Consider the following 18,856-nt stretch of genomic DNA (forward strand, 5'->3'; position numbering starts at 1 on the left):
TACTTAAGTATAACAAACTACCTATTTATTTACTTTGCTTCATTTTGCTAATTGTACATTTATTTATCTAGCTATCTGAGTATCAATTCCTCGTAAAGTTGGTTAATCCACTCTGTTTTTTTTCTGTTTCCTTAGACTTTTAATGGCAGTAAAACAGAAAGGCAAAAGGGAAGAAAAAAAGAACAGTAAAAAGTTTAAAAAGGAAATTAAGTTAGCCATAAAGTACTATTTAGCTTCAAGACATGAAAATCATTTCCGGTCTGCACCGGAAGTCACTTCCTCGCTTCACAATGGTTCCTCCAGTCGCAGTGTCACCGCTCATCAAGGTAATAACGCCTAATATTTGACCGGAAGATTTCTTTAAACATGAGTTTGTGAGTTTGGAGGAAAGAACGCAAAATAAACCTCCAGCTGTCAACTCAAGATGTGCAGCTATCGTCTAACTAGCGTTAGTGCTAGTTGTTGTGTTAGCATGCTAGCTAGTGTTTGCTAGCTGTGACATTGAGAGGCTTTACAGGTGAAGCACTCTACGAAAAAACAGCTGAAAACCTGGGTCTTCGATCTTTGATGCAAAAGTCGTGATTATTATTACTAGTTATCACGCTGCTATAAGCCCAGTCTGTCATATCAGGCAGGATATAGTTAACCAGCGTTAAACCACTTCAACAGAAAGGTCAGAGTAAAGCTGAACTTCGCCCCAGTCAGTGCTAACTGCTAGCACCGAGCGTGATCATTGTACAGTTATTTAAAAGTGGTTTGTTAAATGTGCATCCTACTATTAAAGTCAGAATTGTACCATGATCAGAAATGTTGTTAATTGTTCATAGTAGTGTTTACAGGTCATTACAGCTGAGTATTAGATTGGAAATCTTACTGACATGTAGTCACACAGGGAGCTGCTCAGTCATAGTTATTTTACTAGTTAACACATGTGAATCACTTTTATTTCAGACGGCCAGGTGGTCTGCTCTGCTGCTTGGCGTCCTCTATGGAAAACAGAGGTTTGGTAAGTTGTCAGCAAGTCTTTCCATCAATGTCCAAACTTCAAGGGCAGTTAAATGAAGGGGACAAGAAGTTCCCTGAATAGGATTGTTAAACAGTTGTATGTATGTGTAACATATTAATTACATAAGATAATTAAAGACAAGACTTGACATGTAACAGTAGAAAAACCCCAGGTGTAAATTATAAAACTAATGCTGGTTAAATTCCATTTAGCTGCTTTGTTTTCAGGGTCCTGGTATTGTGCATATTGGCTCACTGTTACTCATTAATGTTAGTCTTGGCACTTGTGCTTTTCCTACTGTGGCAAGACAAAATGCATCCTGTAAAAAAGGACTATTATGAAGCTGCAGTGCTGTTTTGCAACACATGCAACAGCATGACAACATAGGACTGTGGTGATACATAAAGCATATATTAATCTTTAAGTACATTGTAAATCTACATACTTTTACCTCCAGGGTGTGCACATGACACTGGACCCCACCCCAACTGTCAGGAAGATATTTTGCATACTGTATTGATTGGAAATAATGATTAACTGTGGTGTAATTCTTGTTCAGACTACCTAAAGCCCATTGCTGAGGAGGAGAGGAGGGTTGAGGAGGCAGAGAAGAAGGCCAGAGAGGAGCAGGAGCGCATCTACAAACAACTGTCTGAAGGTATCAAAGACACGCACTCTAGTTGTTCCTGTCTCTCTACCCGTTTGTCATACAAAGACAGCCCATATTGCTGGTTATGATAATGACTTTATCCAAAAAATGCCTTATTTACACATTTCTCCTCTTGTTCTCTTTTCTCTCTGCAGCAAATTCAGACACCATCCTAAAATGAACTATCTCTGGACCTTTGTTATGTTTCAAAGTCAATAAAAACAAATTATTTTTCATGTAATAACTCAATGTTCTTGCGTTTCTTGTGGTTTTGTGGGGGGTTTAACTTAATAGTAAAAAGACAAACAACATCAAAGCAGTTAATATCATCTCATTAGGACAGTCTTTTTTTCAAAACAAGGTACTTTTTCAAGTATCTTCAATTACCATTATTCAGGTTTGGTTTGTTAGTTGCTTGCAGCGAAATGAAAGAACGCACTGAAGCACACACATTTTGTGACTGGAGTAGGTATGTGTGAGTCTGTGTGTGTGTACCTGTCCTTCAGTAGGAGATGAGCCTGGGGCAAGAGCATGGTTGTAATCCTGGCCTAGTTTAGCAGCAATCCCAGGATTGGGGTCAGGGACCAGTAGAAGAAAGTGCAGTGTGGACAGAAGTGTTCCCTCAATACTCTTTTGTGTTGTGTAATATTCTAAAATTGATTATGCTCTGCACTGCATTATAGCATTATATTGTACATACTATTGCATTATGACTGATGGCTGAGAGACCGTCGATGGGGGTTTGTCACATTTCATGTTGCTACATATGACTCAGACAAAATATGTCTTTGTTTTTAAACGGTTAACCCGGTGATATGTTTTATAAGAGTCAATTCCCTTGGTAAATAGTGACTTACCAAACTACAAGTAAGTAGTACAGTTTCACTATAACAGATAATTAATTCACTCAGATGCCTCATAAAAATACATTTGCTTTATTTGGATCATCATTGTACACATGGAGCACATGAAGAGGCAAGCTTTAAAATACTGACCATAAGGTAAATAAAGTCTATTTAAAAATGTTCGGTGTATGTCTGCAGCATATTTAGGTACATGTATTGCCTAATACAAATTGGTCATGACTGATACACCCATGCTTTCTTTCCATATGTGGAATACTTGTACATCAGTAAAAAGAGGCAAGCATGATAAAACCATAATTCAATAGATAAGGGGAAAACAAAATTACCTGATGGCTCATTTGCCAGTGCCTGCATGTATTACTAATATCCTATTTAAAAAATAAGCATCTATATTTCAACTAGAAAAATATTTATTTTTTATATTTACAGGGAGGGATGGAATATATACAAGTTTTTACAAGAAGTTAAGATGCTCCCTCGCACTGTCTGAGACAGTTCTGTTCCCTTGGAGCCTGGTCTGTCTGCAGAGATGGTTATTAGAGGTACATGATGGGCTAGTGATGAGCACCAAATGCCTCACAACAGACCTAAGTTCCGGTCTCTGACCTGATGCTTTTTTTTTTGGTGTTTGCATTTATGTTTAATTACCTCACATTAAAAAAAAACATTTTGTGTTGCATATTATGAATATTATGAAGACACTGGCCTCAGAGCTGGAGTTAGTCCTCAGGTGGTGCACTATGGCTCAACCCCTGCTCTTATTTAGGAAAGGTTGATGAATTCAGACGATAAATTTCCCATCAGGTGATGATGAACTTGTAGCAGTTGCAGAAAGATAGTTGCTCCTGCTTCAAATGAATTGGAATGCAATTATTATCTGGAACCAACTAATTTCCAGAGCAGTAACTAGGTTTCAATGTGCTCTAAGCTATTTAAGACATCTGTTACTGTATATTCATGAAAATACAATTAACAATCTCAGCTACTCTCTCAGATGTATGTACAGTAAGAAGGCATCATGAGTAAGCAACTACAGGCTTGTTTGCAGACAGTAAAGTTAAATGTCTATGCCACTGCCTTAATATTCCTATGTAGTAACTATACTCTTCACAAATATGCATCTTTTCCTGGAGCGGCCCTGAGCTTGTCATCTACCTTTGGCTCTCTGCAGTCAAGGTAAACAGACTCTCATTTGTAAATGTTAAGTGACTGGAAGGAGTGAACATGAACATATCATTTTGGAATACTGGAATATATGTACAGTCGTTCAGTAACAGTTCAATCTACCCATTATCTGAATTTACATTCTGAAAACCTAAAATGAATATTACATGAATGTACAATATACAGTATGTTTGAAAACAGCGCTTCAAACATGATATACAATCTATAGTGATTTGGACTTTGCAGTAAAGAATTACTCATATTCACTCTTTCATAATACATAATCCATACATCCATCCAACTGGTGCTGTGTGATGGTGAGTGAAAACCTGAGATCCAAAAATCACCTTGACTCTTGATTCAGGTTCAAATAAAAATAATTATAAACCAGGGAAGGGTACTTTTGCTTTAAATGTAACCTGAAGTAGAAGCAGTGGTCATGAGTGGCAGTTTCTGTAGTTTCTCACTGATGTTTTACCCAGATTTCCTTGTTCTGATTTTTTTTTTTTAGCTCACCTGGTTAGTGTCCCTTCAAGATAAAACCTTGCTAGGTTTTTCTTTTCTGATTGGATCCAGTGTCTTGGAAGAAATAATATGAGGGTGCATTCACATTGACACGTGTATCTGCCTTCCTAACTTTCTTGCATTTTTTTCCTTGGCGGTGAGGTTGAGTGGCTGACTGGTTGTGATTATGAAGGTATTTCTGAAGTCAGTCTGTCATGAGCTGTCCACGTGCACAGCTTTTTGACCTTCTAGCACACTGAGCAGGTCTTGGAGCCAGAACCTCCAGCACTGGTGTTGTTTGCGACAGCTGGTGGACAAAGAATACATGAGACAAGAAAAGTCATTATATTTGTGAATGAGTAAAACTGCTAAAGGTTAAAGGTAAAACATTAAATGTTCAGTTTTTGTGTTGTGGCAAAATTCAACATACAAAACTGATGAACACAGCTACATAAAAGAACAATTTCAACTTTTTAGCTTCAATGTTCCTTTGGATGTCGGCACCGACTCCACATTGAGCCGCACTTTGAAACAGCCACTAGATGATACAAAATGCCAGGCCAAGACAGCTATTCATTGTAGTTATGTGATTATTCCAATAAATCACTGCACCTTTAGCGGCGGTAGCACCCTCTTTAGCAGCCTTCTCTTCCTCTATAGCTTTGAGTTTAGCTTCATACTCTTCTTTTTTAGCATTCCACTCCTTCCTGTTATTGAGGATGCCGTCCAGCATGGGTGTGATTTGTGGGTGGAAGCGAGAAAACTCCTGAACAGAAAAGGGTAAGAGACAAATAATGTAGAAGAAAAAAAAATTAAAGGACCCATATTTTCCATTTTTTCGATTGTCTTAATTTAAGTTTTGATATCCATGAGAAGATATATTTGTGGTTTTAAGTACCTGTCTAAATATTAAAACAAAAACATACTGAGTAATGATTACCTTTAGGTAAACTGAAAAAAGTAAAATTTACTACAGTCAATGTGAAATATTACCTTGTAAACAAACGTGCAGACAAAGTCAATGAAACCACACTGTAGCTTTGGAAGCTCAGCTGCCTTGTTCCTGTCCATCATGGGCTGGTGGGAGGGACAAACACTGTTTGAGCAACATCAATAATAACATCTGGCTTGAAAATCGCCTGCGCAATCATGTTTTGTTGTGTTCCCCTGATAACATTCTTGTTAATTGTTGCTAACTCTTGTGTTAATCATTGCCTGCAAAGGTAGAGTTACTAGAGTCAGGACTCAATTGACACTGAGCTGTAAGTTGGTTAAAGACACTACAATGAGATGAATTACTTGCGTTCGATTTTTACAGACCCACAAAAGAGTTATCAGTCTGTCTTTTCCTGTTGCTGCTGAATATATGTCAAGGCATTAGGCTACCGGAGTGTCAGAAGCTACTAGTCAACAACAAGCAAACATACAACAAGAAATTAAGTAAAGGCTTGAATTTTTGTAACTCCTAATCTGCCATATGAACATGAACAATGAATATAAACAGCAATACCACAGACAGTGTCAATGAATAGATTCTCAGATACGATCAAATATCAATCAGAAACTATTTTCATGATTGATTAATTGTTTAATACATTCAAGCAGAAGTGCTATCTTGTGGTTTTGTTGTTTGGATAAAACAAGACATTTGATAATGTCACCAAGGACTCTAATTTATATATATTATATAGATATTTAGCACTATTTTCTGACATTTCATTGACCAAACCATTAATAAAGAAATTAATGGGCTGATTAATAGATAATATAAATAATTATTACACCACTGATAACCTATGAAGTTATTTACTGATACTAATGTGAACATTTTCACACAAATACACTTGAACTCACAATGGGTTGCTGTTCCAGTACTGTCCTCTCCAGGTCACCCTGCTCCCAAAACTCTGCTGCTACGGACAAGGCAACCTGAAAGATACACACGCGCACACACACAGACACACACAGTCATCTTTAAAGAAACAGCTCGGTGAGACTCACGGAGTCTCATATTTATCACATTTTGGTGCACCTCACCTTGCTCTGCACCTCCCAAGGCTTGGTGATAGCAGACAAGTCACATGCGGTCATCATCATAGCCCTGAAGTGGAAATCATTTCAAGGATCAGAGAAATGTCAAAGAACAAAGAACTTTGTGTGTGTTCGTTGCACTCACATGACGATCTCCTTCCTGGTTGTTTCTAGAGACATGAAGTCGACCCACTTCTTTTCATCCTCATATGTGTGTGAAAGGTCCACGATCTTCTGGAACATGGTTCTTTTCCTAACAGAGAGGAACTATTTCAGTAATGTATTTTTACTGTATAGACGTGAAGAATGAACAAGCGGGTAGAGCGAGTGAATGAGAGGCTGTGCTGACTTGAAATAAAGAGCCAAGTCAGTGGCGATGATGGCAATGTCCATGAGATGAATGACGTGGTCCACCTGTCGCCTGTGAAGGTTCTGGTAGATATTCAGTGACTGCAGGTGAGATGAGAGGAGACGGGGGGGGGGCATCAGTCATAGTTAGTGACAGGAGAATGTGGCGAGGAAGAGCATTCAGTAATGCACAGGTTAAGTTACTCTCTAGTACACCTCTCCTTTCTCACCTCATCAGCCAACAGGAACTTTCCAAACTCTAGATGGTGTCGTTCCAGGATGGAGGAGCCATGCAGTTTGGCCAGAGGGTTTCCAGATCTGTTGGCATGAAATGAGATTAACAACAGTCACCATCAGTTTCAAGTATAAGCCCTTGGTATTTACAGTACAGAAGATTTTTTCTCCCTCCAGGTAGCCACTGGCTTTAGACACAGCTGAAGAAAATCTTACTTGCAGAGATTTCCATTACTGTGAACCTCACACCTTGTTTTATTGTTGTCAAAGACACTTTATCAGTAGAAGGTTAAGACACATTAAAAAAGCTTTGAAAACCTTTGAATATTTGGCTGACTAAGATTTGTCAGAAAGCCATGTTTGCATCATTAATGTGGATAATTTTGAAGCGATGTGTCCTTTAAACTTACTACAGAATTTTTTTATTTTTTTTTAAATAGGCATGGTGTTCACTGTTGAAAAATCTCAAGCAAGTTTCAAGTCTTGGTACGTTGATTATCGTGCTGTATGAACATGAATATGATGGAACTGCTGGGGGGTTGAAAAACAAGCTCTTTATACATTAAGCATACGATGATTATTGAGCATTGTTATGGTGCTGAGACACAGTAGTGTGATTGTATCAACAATTATAGTTGTTGTACATGGGGACCAGTGTTCCCTTCATGCAGTATCATTGTGCAAAGTTCAGGTTGGATTGTGTTTGTAGTAAGAAATGAAAAAGTTCCCAGCAGCACTTACTTGACTTGGTACAGGTTGTTTGTCCCTCTGTGATCAATATCATGCAGGAATCCTGCAGTTATCATGGCCATTACCTCCAAGTCAGTGTAATATCGCTTCAGCAGTCCCGTCTGAGCACACACAAACACACAAAAAGTGGTCCAGTAAAGAAAATACACAAAACCCATAACACAACAGAGACTAAAATGTTACCACAGTCCTCACTTTTTAGGCTTTGATGTATATGCAGAAATTTAAATAGCTGCTACTGTAATTAGAGGCTAAAACAACACACAAATTAATACCGTTAATAGTGTGAACATGGTCTGTCCCACGTTGAAGCCATGGCGCCAGTTGTGGTAGGTGATTCGTCGGTAGCCTTTACTGACTGAGTACATGAAACGAACCAGCACCTGAAAGGACGGGGGAAGATGAGCAATTACTCATATACAGTGTAGACCTGGAGACTGTAAAATCAAGACATAGCAAACCTGTTGAACATTATCCGTATATGTGTGTTTATTTGTGCATCACCTCTTGAGGGACCTGGAACTTCTTGACCACCCCGACTTCATAGTACATCTGGATCCCGCACTTCACCAGATCCATCTCTGTGCAGTTAAAGTCTGAAAAGTGGAACTCGTAGATCTCAAACTTCTTAATCATTGGAGGTAGTTCTTTTTTCTGAGGGGGAAATGAACAGAAAGCAGAGTGGGATAAAACAGTACAGTAAGTACAGTAAATAAAGTGTCAGTCCCACGTACAAAAATAACTCCAATTTGCCACCTTTCGATTAGGCGCTACTTAAAGGACTGGTTAAATGACATTAAATGACAGTCAAGTCTAAGTAGTACCAGTATATCTAGGAGCTCTTCCTCTTCACACTCTCTGGGTTCACAGCCGTAGACCTCTCTGGTGTTCTGGGAGAGATGAGAAAACCATTGAGGTCGTATACTTCAATCTACAAATTAGTGAGTACAAGTACAGAGGTAGTTAAGCATCCCACAAAGTGAAATAGTCATAGTGAATAGAGAGTGTGTAACATTAAGCTTTTATCAGCTGGATGCTGGACTATTTCAGGTGCCTGTTGTTGGGCCAAGGCTTTGAATTTGAAATAAAGTCTCATCAAATGTAGTCTTGAAAAATTGTAGACAAGCTGGAATGTGCTATGTGCACATTGGACTTTTTCATAAAACCAAAATTTTAAGGTATAAATCACTCACCAGGACATTCTGAATCTCATCATCGCGACATTTGACATGGTAGAGCACCATGTCCTGAGCAATGTCTTTCCGATTCTCGAGCTTGTTCATTTTGTCGTAAGTGTCGGTGTTCAAAACTGACCAGCCCAGGAACTGGGTCAAAGCCTGAGAAACAGGGAAACCAACAACAGAAAATCAGGAACAGCACAGCCTACTGAACAGACTGTATCTACCAGATGGTCCACAGACAGATACAATTGAGTCTTTTTTAGACTGAGTGGTGACCGACAAAATTCAGTGTATTGTAAGTGTGATTGAGGTTACCTCCATGAGCTGCTCATCCTGATCATCAAAAGGCTTTCCATCTTTTCTGTTGTAAAAGGTGGCCACTCCTACTATCTCTTCTTTTTTGTTGACAATCGGCAGCGACAGAACATTTTTTATGGTCCAACCACTGCTGTCAAGTGGCTCAGTCTGCAACATTGGAACAATAAGTGAAAACAACATTTTTTGAACCTCTATGAAAGATTTCTGGACTGTTTTTCTTTGTAAAATCATTTATTTTCCTTTCAGTGGTGTTTGGCCTTCTTAAGTCTCTTACCTGGAACTGGAACGTCTCGTCAGCAGCCGCATTCATAATGTTACAAATCTAAAAAGAAAAAAACAGGAGAAGAACAGACTCATCAAAGGGTAAAATGTACAAATACCTTCATTTGGTCTTAACTGATTCAACAGCTTGTTGTAATGGATAAAAAAAAAACAACTCACAAAACCAGTCTCAGCAACATAAGTTGGCAGGCCGCTGCTCAAGGCCCAATGATCTGCAGGTGGAGTGCTGTGTGGCAGATGGGTGAATGGACAAGTAAGTCGGTATGTGACCTCAGATTTTGTCCAAGCTGTTATTGGTGTACTGACATAAATGTTTATATTCTGACTGACTGACTGAACTGACTATAAATATGCCACTTCTCTTCAATTAGTTCTGCAAATTAAATAAGTAAAGCTGAATTATTGTTTTGTTTTTTTTTTTTGTCATATCAATCCATCCTCAAACCTGGAATAATTATTCAGACTGAGGCAAATTTGAAAGTGAAAACATATTTACTTACGGTATGACTTTGATGTCCTCTTTTCCATGTAATATATAATCAATCACTTTGTAGAAAATTATCTCCTGGCAAAGAAAATGAAACACAAAGATCAGAGTTGAAAAAAGACAGAGGGCAACATCAAGTACATAGATATAGTTTACCAACAATGTTAGATAAATTAAATGAAAAAAAAAAAAGTACCCTGCCGTCAGGAGTTACAGGGCCAGAGTAAGGTGCCTGCTCCCCCATTAACACTGGCCAGATGTCAAAGAACTCCTAGAAGAAGATAGACAAAAAGAAAAGTGCTGAGAAAAAGGTTGTTTATTGGTAATAAATGCATTAACACAAAATGCGTGATATTACAGGCAGACACACACTCCAAGTGCAAGCAAATTACCTTCTCCTTTGTCATGTCAAGTAAGCCAACAGAGTAGCGGTCACAGTTGAGGTAGGCTCGGACTGTGTACAAGGCTTTGTGAAACTGTCGCTCAATGTCTGTCAGCTCCTCAAATACCTTGTTAGCAGACCACAGCAGCAGCTAGAACACATAACACACATGCAGTACATTAGTTCATTTTATTCATCCAGCCCCAAAATCATAAATCACAAAGTAAATGCAGTATTTAAAAAAAAAAAAAAAAAAAAAAGTTCCTGTATGTGTATTTGTAAATGAGTAGAACAGTGAGCCAGTGACTTCTATCAAACCACGTGCATGTTAATGTCATTTACCTGTCCTTTACGTGTCTCACAGCTGTGGAGGTAACTCAGATGGAAGATCTTCAAGTTCAATGAGGCGACTTTCAGATACTTTAAAAAAAGCTAAATGGACAGAGGAGAGAAATTGATGGCAAAGGAAAAATCCTGTCTGAATAACATAAATGGTACATTATGACACAATGATGTGTGATGATGTCAGATGCAGGTTGATATGATAGACTGCAGATTGCTTACATGTCAACATGTGGTTTAAAAAAACGCACATCCATAAGTATGGATGGGTCATTGATTTTGCTCATAGCAGAAAAAACCTGTGTTTAGAGGACGTGAGTAAAATCAGTCTGTGTTAGGTTGAGTCAAACAAATACTCAGACTATGCAGTGAATATTGGTAAAGCGGTGATATCAAAGTGTACACAAAGCACAATGATTAAGCATTATAACAAAACTGAAAATGATTATGATTTTTAGTCTTTCTTTGAGAAGTCTCATCTCAAACAAACCAGGGAGCTTCCTCATTAAACCGCTTTGTAATTCAGCCACTCTACTTTTTCTTTTGTCTTCTTTTTGGTTTCTTCAATTATTTGTTCATATTAGACTTGTTTACGTCACTACGTATCTAAAAAGAATACAAAGAAGAGTGATCTTAAATGAGTTAGACTGTTTAAAAATATGTCTAACAAAAGGCCATAATTCCAGCCATGTTTGAAAATATTTCCTGTCTTAATTTAAATGTAATGATGATATTGAGGAAAATAAAAACCCTGTTAAATACAGTGACAATACAGAAAAATATAAAAAGCCTTTTGCAAACAGTATTTAATTATATTCACTATTAAGCACCTTCCTATCTGAAGTATATGCTATAGGATTCCTGTTGGAAATAGTTTGACTCCTGCTGCTGTTATTTAGATGACAATTTTTGTTAGATTTTTTTCTGTCCAGTAGTTATGTCATTAACCTGCTGTGGCGGTCTATTACTGGGCTGTCATCACCTCAGGCTTATTTCCATTTTAAAGCTTAGGTTATTCCTAATTGGGATGACATCACCAAACATGATGGATTAATGACCTGACGCATATTGGAGACACTCCAACACACGCTCCACCTCGTGAACACCTTAATAATCTACCAGTCGGCTCCAAGGGAATTCCCTCCCAGCTGCAGTGACTGACTTGACTGCCTTTTATAGTTATCATCGCAATTTGATAGATTATCAATGGGCAAAAAGAGCCACAATCAAAACATGACTGTCTTTTGCTTTGAGACAAAAGCAGAAAGTTCATGTTGAACTACGATAAACTGTGATTTTTTTGTTGTTGTTGTTGAGGTTTCTGTATGTGCTGCTTTTAGTTTATATGTGCTCTGACCGACTGTGTGTGCTTTGTGGACGGGGTCATGTGGGGTTGGGACTCACGTCTTCATCCTCAGCAGTGAAATATGGTCCTGTGGTCTTGTTTAGAGCCATGATCACTGCCACCAGGTCTTTACCGTTGAGGATGGGTGTAGCCAGAACGTTCTTGGTCTGGTAATCTGTGAGCTCATCGACGAATGAGCTGAAGTACTGGTTCTAAAGGAGAGAAAATGTTATGATTTAGTACCTGTAGGAGTACATTTGGAAACACACTTGCACACACACACACACACACACACACACACACACACATTGCAAATGCTCTCAGTACTGCTACTGTATATATAAAACACTTTCTTGATCCAAAACATAATTTATTTCTAGTATAATATACATCTTATGCACTCTGCCTTGATGTTAGGTGCTTTAGTAAACATCAGAAATATATTTACTTATACTTTTTAAAAATGTAATCCATATTTTGTATGTACAAGAGTGATGTCTGAGGTAAGAGTCTGAATGTCTTTTTTAAATGCCATGCTGTAGGGAGGAGGCTCTAAGCCTCTTAAGTATGTGTGATATGGACTAACATCAAGAATCTGTCAAATCATTCGCAATACTGTCTTTGGAAAAACCAGGACTCACCATTCTGAACTTGGCAAGAAATAATTATCTGTCATGCTCTTTCATAATAAGAATCTTTTTCTTTTTTTCTTTTATCTTTTTCACTAAGTTCAGTTATCAAGATGATTTCTTCATGAAACTACAGTATTTATTTAAAATGACACAATACATATTTAATAATAAAGGTACAGTATACCATGGACACACTGTATTGGGGCAGTGTAACGTAAACTAGTTTTGAGCTGTTTCAGATTCCTGCTGACTGCTGACTAAATGCCAGAGGCGCCTAATCCACAGCTAGAGCAGAGGCTGATGGGATCTGGAAATAAATGGATTATGTCTGACAAGGAGCTTTACACCCTCACTTGGTCAAGTATAGAAACATGTTATTAACACTTCCTTTACTTGTCTACAACCAGTCATAAAATTTAAGCATATTAAAATTCATGTCTACATACAGATTAAAGACATGTAATTGTCTATAATCAAAATTTACACATCTGTTCAGTTTTATATAATATTACACATAAATATTAGTTGTTTTTTATTGCATGAACAGACGAGTGGGTGGTAAAGCTCCAGAAACTATGTTTTAAACCTTGCCTCTTTGTGCTGTGCTTTTTGCTCTTGTGTCAGCACCACTCAAGATATCTCTACAAAGACTACGGTGCTTCTACACCTTGCATTATTGATAACCACTCAACAAATCTGCATGAGAATATTGGATATTGATGGGTTGATCAACTGTAAAAACATCCCGACAACTAACAACTAATGAACTGTTCCTATTAAGGTGGAGGGATAACACATCTATACAGGTTTCATCGTTGTATGCATTTAGTTAAAAGTCAAAAATATTTTCATTCACTCCCAGTGAAATATCATTTGATGTTTCCTCTGCATCTGCCTTTTGTTGCCTTTTCCAAAAATGTGAACTGTCAACACTTGTCAATCAGTGACATGCTATTTTTAGCCATGACCCACATCTATTTTACTATAGGATGACAATCGGCCAGCAAACTTGACTCAAGGAGTCAATGTACTCTTTAATTTAGTTGACAGAAAAGATGCTGGATTCTGACCAACACAAGATTTTCAGGAGGGCCTTCACAGGCAGACTGTTTGGGTCACATTTAATTCATGAGTTTAAGTGAAAATCATTCCTTCTACTTTTACCCTTATGAGCTACAACTATGTTCGAAAACAGGCCTGCTAGCTATGAAATCAAGATTTAATCGTTAAAAAGATGAACATTTATTTATCGGTTAAAGCCACCATATGTGGGATTTTTAAGATGTGGTGACACCTGGTGGTAGTATCATTAATTACACCGTGACAGTATTGTAATTTGCATAACATCTGCACTCCAGCCTCACAGGGCTTCCTCACTCCAAGCTTTGGTTTAGTGTTGATTGGGGCATTTTTCTCCCTCTCCCGCCTTACCTCTGTGACATCTTTCACATTAACAGTCTTCTTGGTCAAGGCCACGTGGCCAACTATTCCCATGTCCAGCGGATAGACGATCTCAGAGTCTGGTTGCACCACACAGTCGTCCAGCTCTGACTCTGTGCTGACATTGAAGAGCCTTGTGGCAAGCTCTCCGATGCCGTTCCTCTGGCGGTATATGAACAAGCTGCAGCGGTCAGCGTGGATGAGAGCGCTGATTCTCTTCAGGATCTTGAAGACGACCTTTTCCACGTTGATGTTCTCCTGCATGTCTTTGATCAGTTCATACATGATTAGGCTTTCCTCGACCTTGAAAAAGAGTTTAGAAAATACACCCACTGTTAGATTTTTGTTTTAGTAGAGAAGATTAGGGCTGTCATAATAAATACAGAAGTTTGCCAAAGTTCATACTGTATATCTGTAGGTTTGTGTTGGGTAAAACTCCTTTCCCATCAGAAAGAAGTAGAGAAATAATTTCATTTACCTGACTGAGCTCCTGGAACTGGCTGATCTTCTTGGAAAAGTACTGAGTAGCAAACGCAGGGTTCCCCTTGAGGAAATTTTCCACATCTTCCTTCTGCACACCCATGGTTCCTTCTTCCTCCTCTTCTCCCAAATGTTCCTGTCTCTTTCCTCTTCAGCTCAGTGACGGAGCTCCCACTCGGTCCAACGCTGCTCTAGATGAGCTGCCTCCAACTTTCTCCGAGTAAGAACTAAAGGACTAAATAAGCAAAACAATCCACACAGCCACTGGTTTATCCACTTTATCCCCTGAAGAAAGAACAGATCTTACCCCAGTATTACACAGAAAGGGGGAAAACAGAAGCGGGCACATTCAAATGCAGGTAAAAAAAATAATCCCCCCTGTTGGTAGGATGAGCGGAGTGAGTGAGGGAGAGCCCTGAGGAGAAGGCAGAGGGCTGAATCCAGGCAATCCTTGTGTCATCAGCAGATAGTGCTGAAGGTTAGCAGGGATCTACCTATGCTAAACTTGTCAGCTGATCATCTGGTAATGGATATGGGGCCAAATGATCCAGCCCCCTGTGCGCTTCAGCACTGATACTGTACCACCACTGTTCACCAAAACACACTGTTGTTTGCAGTGAAAATGAAATATAAGCTGTAATGTATTGTGTGGAGATATTATGAAAGCACAGCATGTCACACAAAAGCTGAATGATTTAATGTTAGTCTCTATAGTTACACATCATTTTTCTTTTAACTGCACTCAGGTCTAAATTATGGATTCATTTATACCAAATGTATATTCTAGGTTCATTATAACATTTCTACTGAATGTACAGAAAAGTTTAAGACACAGTACATACAATAAACACATCAGTGCATGTATCTTGCTTATTGTATCTGCAGGATATTTTCCCGTATTCTTCATCCCGTATATGTCATTCACAGTAGACAGTCTCTCTCACACATGTAGGCCTACCTGCACAAGCTCTTTAAGTCTTTATTAAACATGGCCTCCTCTGGCATAAGCCCTATTTAGTTAGGACACTAGCTGATTATCTCAGCACCCCAACTCCCCGTCTTTCTCCACATGAAATCTTTAACGTAGGCTCCCTGTACTCCCTTTCTGAGTTCCCACAGCAATGACTGGTATCATTAGATTTAGGAGACAAGGGGCTGACTGGCATGGATGCTCTCACAAGGCTGCAGGAGCGAAGCCAACTAGAAGCTAGATGGGGATAGCACTGTCAGCAACACACAAAGAAACAACACAGGAAAAGAGGCATGTTGTGTGCTTCTGTGTGAAAATTAATCCTTTCATTCAGAGCAGGGAGGACCTGTCTATTATAAGGTTCCATAAACATCTTAAGCAAAAGGTCAAATAGATAATCTGCTTCCACTATAATAGATTACAGCAGGTCCAGAGAGAGAGAGAGAGAGAGAGAGAGAGAGAGAGAGAGAGGGAGACACAGAATGAGCGAGGGAGGGAGGGCACAGTTTGATAAGAGTGTGTATTTGATGTGTACTTGTGGTGTCTGGGGTGAATCCATGTCCAGTACCTTCTGAACAGGAATCAGGCTGGGGCAGTTGTTTGGCCTTCCTGGGGTACAACACATTAAAACTCTATTTTATGTCTTTTGAGTGTACTAACACGTTTTCCTTTATTTGGAGTGCAAGCACAAATGTCAACCTCATGGTGGCACTAGAGGATCACAAAAATCAATAAGATTTGTCCAATGGGGGTCATGAATGTGTGTACCAAATCTCAGGGCAATCTTTTTAATTGATCTTGAGATATTTCAGTTTGGACCAAAGTAGTGAACGAACCAACTGACAAACAGACTAACAGTCCAACATTGCTATTCCTACTGGCTAAAATAGACACATATTTGATGTGAAAACAGCCATAATGTGAAAAATGATAAAAGTCTTAACAAACATTTCATTTATCAATAAGGTTGATCTCTACTCCGCTTACAAAACCATGATTATACAATTTTGAAACAAAGTTTTGCAGTGGGCAAAACTCTCATCATCACAGAGGAATTTATTTTCCTGCTTGTTACAAAATATCTTTATACCACAGTGAGTTTATGTAAAAGTTTGTCTTATTTCTACTGAATATGTTTGGTAAGTTTGTTGACACTGAATACTTTTTAAACTTTTAGAATTAAATCAGTGACTCTGGCTGGTTAACTCTCATCCATTGTCTGTTACTCTCCCAAGTTGAAATCGTAACATATGGTCATTAAAGATTAGTTCACATTTTCCATGTCTCTCTTAAAACAGTTTCAACAATTACAGTAATTATTAGTTATATTATAATTATATATAGTTATATGTAGGTATATGATATAATTAGTTATACAATAACAATGTATAGTTATATATAGATATTATATAACTAATAATAACTGTAATTGGGCCTCCTGTCTGTTCTGCCTGTGAAGTGATCCCTTCCTAATGGGATTTTATTGTAAAAAACAAAAACAAAAACAAAACATAATCCAGAAGTTTGGAAGAATCCTAGATACCAAATTAAACTGAGATAGCCTGTTGAACTCTCATATTAGCTGTGGCTGAACGTCACACTGCATTTTAACAGGATACTTTACACTGAGGCCAAACCTACAATGAGCCAACCTGGATTACAGAAGGTAGTAAGGTAATCAGGACCGCACAATAAAGTACCACTGTTCGTAATAAACCACCTATTAGTTGCAATGCTGACATGCACCACAGGATGGCAGCACACCCATATCTTAGAACTCGTACCCAGGAAAGTCCTCACACACTCCTGGTAGATTAGACATCTTCTCAGAGGTTTGTGGCATGCACAGAATAATAATGATAACTGGCATCCCTGCGTACTCTCCTGATTGTTCGTTATTTTGGGACCATTTTCTGCCTTTGCTAGAACTGGCAGTAGATGAGGAATGACTTGCATGCATCAGAAGTCCCCAGCTGGACACAAACTGGAGGCGTTGTGGTTCATGGTTACACCTTAAACCATCTAAGCCACAAGGGTTACATTAGGGTTACATTACGGACACAAATGGGAACAATCAGTGTGAAAGTTATAGACACAAGGTTATGGATATGTTCAATGACTCGATATAGAAGGAAGCTCTGTCCAATAACTCAGCCCAGTGGAAATACACAGTGAAATGTGAACTGCTTCCATCCACACATGCCAAACATAGGGTCACAACCCCATATACCAAGAAATGTGTCCATGCTTTGTGAGTGTCATGTATTATACTTAAGGTTTTAGGCAGCGGAAGTTTGCAAAGTCCCTGAACGTGATAGTACGAAACAGATATAAACACAGTAGTCATGAAGATCAGCAGAGGGTGTAATCATCCTCTTAGCCTTCCCCCAGGTCTATCCTGGTTATCAGCCAATCAAAATCAGCTGATGGTCATGACCTGAGGCTAGGAGAATGCTCTGTTGATGAGGACACGTTTGGGTTCACAGGGATTGTCCGATCAGAGGTTAATTTACATCAGGATCAATAGAAGTACTTATCATCAATCATTCGTTTCTTTACAGTAAATGGCCTCAAGAACAGATACAGGGTCACAGAATGACTTTATCTGCATGAAACTTTTATTATCAAATCACACTAACAATTACTGTGGCCCATTTCATAACATTGGCACAAATTAGTACACTGGTTTTACCTTATTTAAAGTGTTGAAAGTGTTGACTGCATTTTTATATGCTCCCATATTAACCTCCAAATTTTTATAAAAGCAATTTATTGTGTGGGAGTGTATGTCTAGCGATAAAAAGGTGTATAGTAAGTCTATTTCTGTCTGATCCATTTCAGGCTACACAATAGGATTATAGTACTGAGCAGTACAGTCAGTGGAAAAAATAGATCGTCTGTCTTCATTGGCTTGTCTGTCTGTATCCTCAGTGAGGAGACTGTTTACTATCACAGCGGCGTGAGACTGCACTGCTCATCTAATTATTCCATTTCGTGTATAAAAGCAAAAGATTAAAGAACTTTAATTAAGTGACAAGGTAGAATAATAGTGCAAAGCTACACTTGAAAAAGAATATAGGTGTAATTACGTGATATATTATGACAGGGGTAATCTCATGTGACCAGGGATAATCCAGGAAATGAGAGTTCACTAGTTCACCGCAGAGAGTATGTGTATGTCTGTGTGTAGGCGCATACCCGCATGCATGAAAAGTTATAGCTACCATGATTCCCACTTCTCCTTTCGTCATTTCATTCAAGCTGGGCTACCAATTTGATCTGTTTTTCTGGTGAAGCCCTCTCAAACACAGTATAGTGTATATAAGCCCTTATCTAACTGTATTATCAGTGTTGTTGTTATTATTAGCCGATCATCTCACTATTTGGAAAATTTAGACATTCTTACCGATGGGATTACAGATTGATTGCTCAACCAAAAGAAGAC

General features: G+C 38.6%; 1 protein-coding gene and 1 long non-coding RNA gene across 2 annotated transcripts; one reads left to right on the top strand and one right to left on the bottom strand.

Annotated features, from left to right (window-relative positions):
• Window positions 1–185: 185 nt before the first annotated feature.
• On the top strand, window positions 186–1,904 carry LOC139611413 (uncharacterized). Its single transcript, XR_011686310.1, has 4 exons — window positions 186–326; window positions 952–1,006; window positions 1,566–1,664; window positions 1,811–1,904. It is a non-coding gene; the product is annotated as an uncharacterized lncRNA (long non-coding RNA).
• A 1,230-nt stretch (window positions 1,905–3,134) lies between these two features.
• On the bottom strand, window positions 3,135–14,896 carry pde6b (phosphodiesterase 6B, cGMP-specific, rod, beta). The gene is made up of 23 exons (XM_071466091.1): window positions 14,440–14,896; window positions 13,953–14,264; window positions 11,949–12,101; window positions 10,545–10,634; window positions 10,213–10,353; window positions 10,017–10,091; window positions 9,834–9,898; window positions 9,493–9,559; window positions 9,326–9,373; window positions 9,049–9,198; window positions 8,746–8,889; window positions 8,377–8,442; window positions 8,057–8,206; window positions 7,828–7,935; window positions 7,544–7,653; window positions 6,799–6,886; window positions 6,570–6,670; window positions 6,366–6,473; window positions 6,227–6,290; window positions 6,044–6,118; window positions 5,183–5,266; window positions 4,802–4,955; window positions 3,135–4,496 (listed from the first exon to the last, which is right to left on the bottom strand). Exons 1-23 carry the CDS (start codon window positions 14,542–14,544, stop codon window positions 4,438–4,440), a joined length of 2,517 nt encoding a protein of 838 aa, XP_071322192.1. The 5' UTR covers window positions 14,545–14,896; the 3' UTR covers window positions 3,135–4,437.
• Window positions 14,897–18,856: the final 3,960 nt, after the last annotated feature.

This window comes from Trachinotus anak, unplaced genomic scaffold (assembly GCF_046630095.1).
Source record: "Trachinotus anak isolate AG129_WGS33_773 ecotype Australia unplaced genomic scaffold, CSIRO_AGI_Tana_v1 ptg000028l, whole genome shotgun sequence".
Taxonomy (NCBI): Eukaryota; Metazoa; Chordata; class Actinopteri; order Carangiformes; family Carangidae; genus Trachinotus; species Trachinotus anak.

Bases quoted from the DNA above. Each gene is read 5' to 3' on its own strand.
- pde6b (XM_071466091.1), bottom strand. From the start codon at position 14,544: ATGGGTGTGCAGAAGGAAGATGTGGAAAATTTCCTCAAGGGGAACCCT. The intron at 8,207-8,376 runs GTACTACTTAGA...TTTCCCCCTCAG, and splicing joins AAGAGCTCCTAGATATACTG to AAAAAAGAACTACCTCCAAT. The intron at 6,671-6,798 runs GTGAGAAAGGAG...TCTCACCTGCAG, and splicing joins AGTTCCTGTTGGCTGATGAG to TCACTGAATATCTACCAGAA.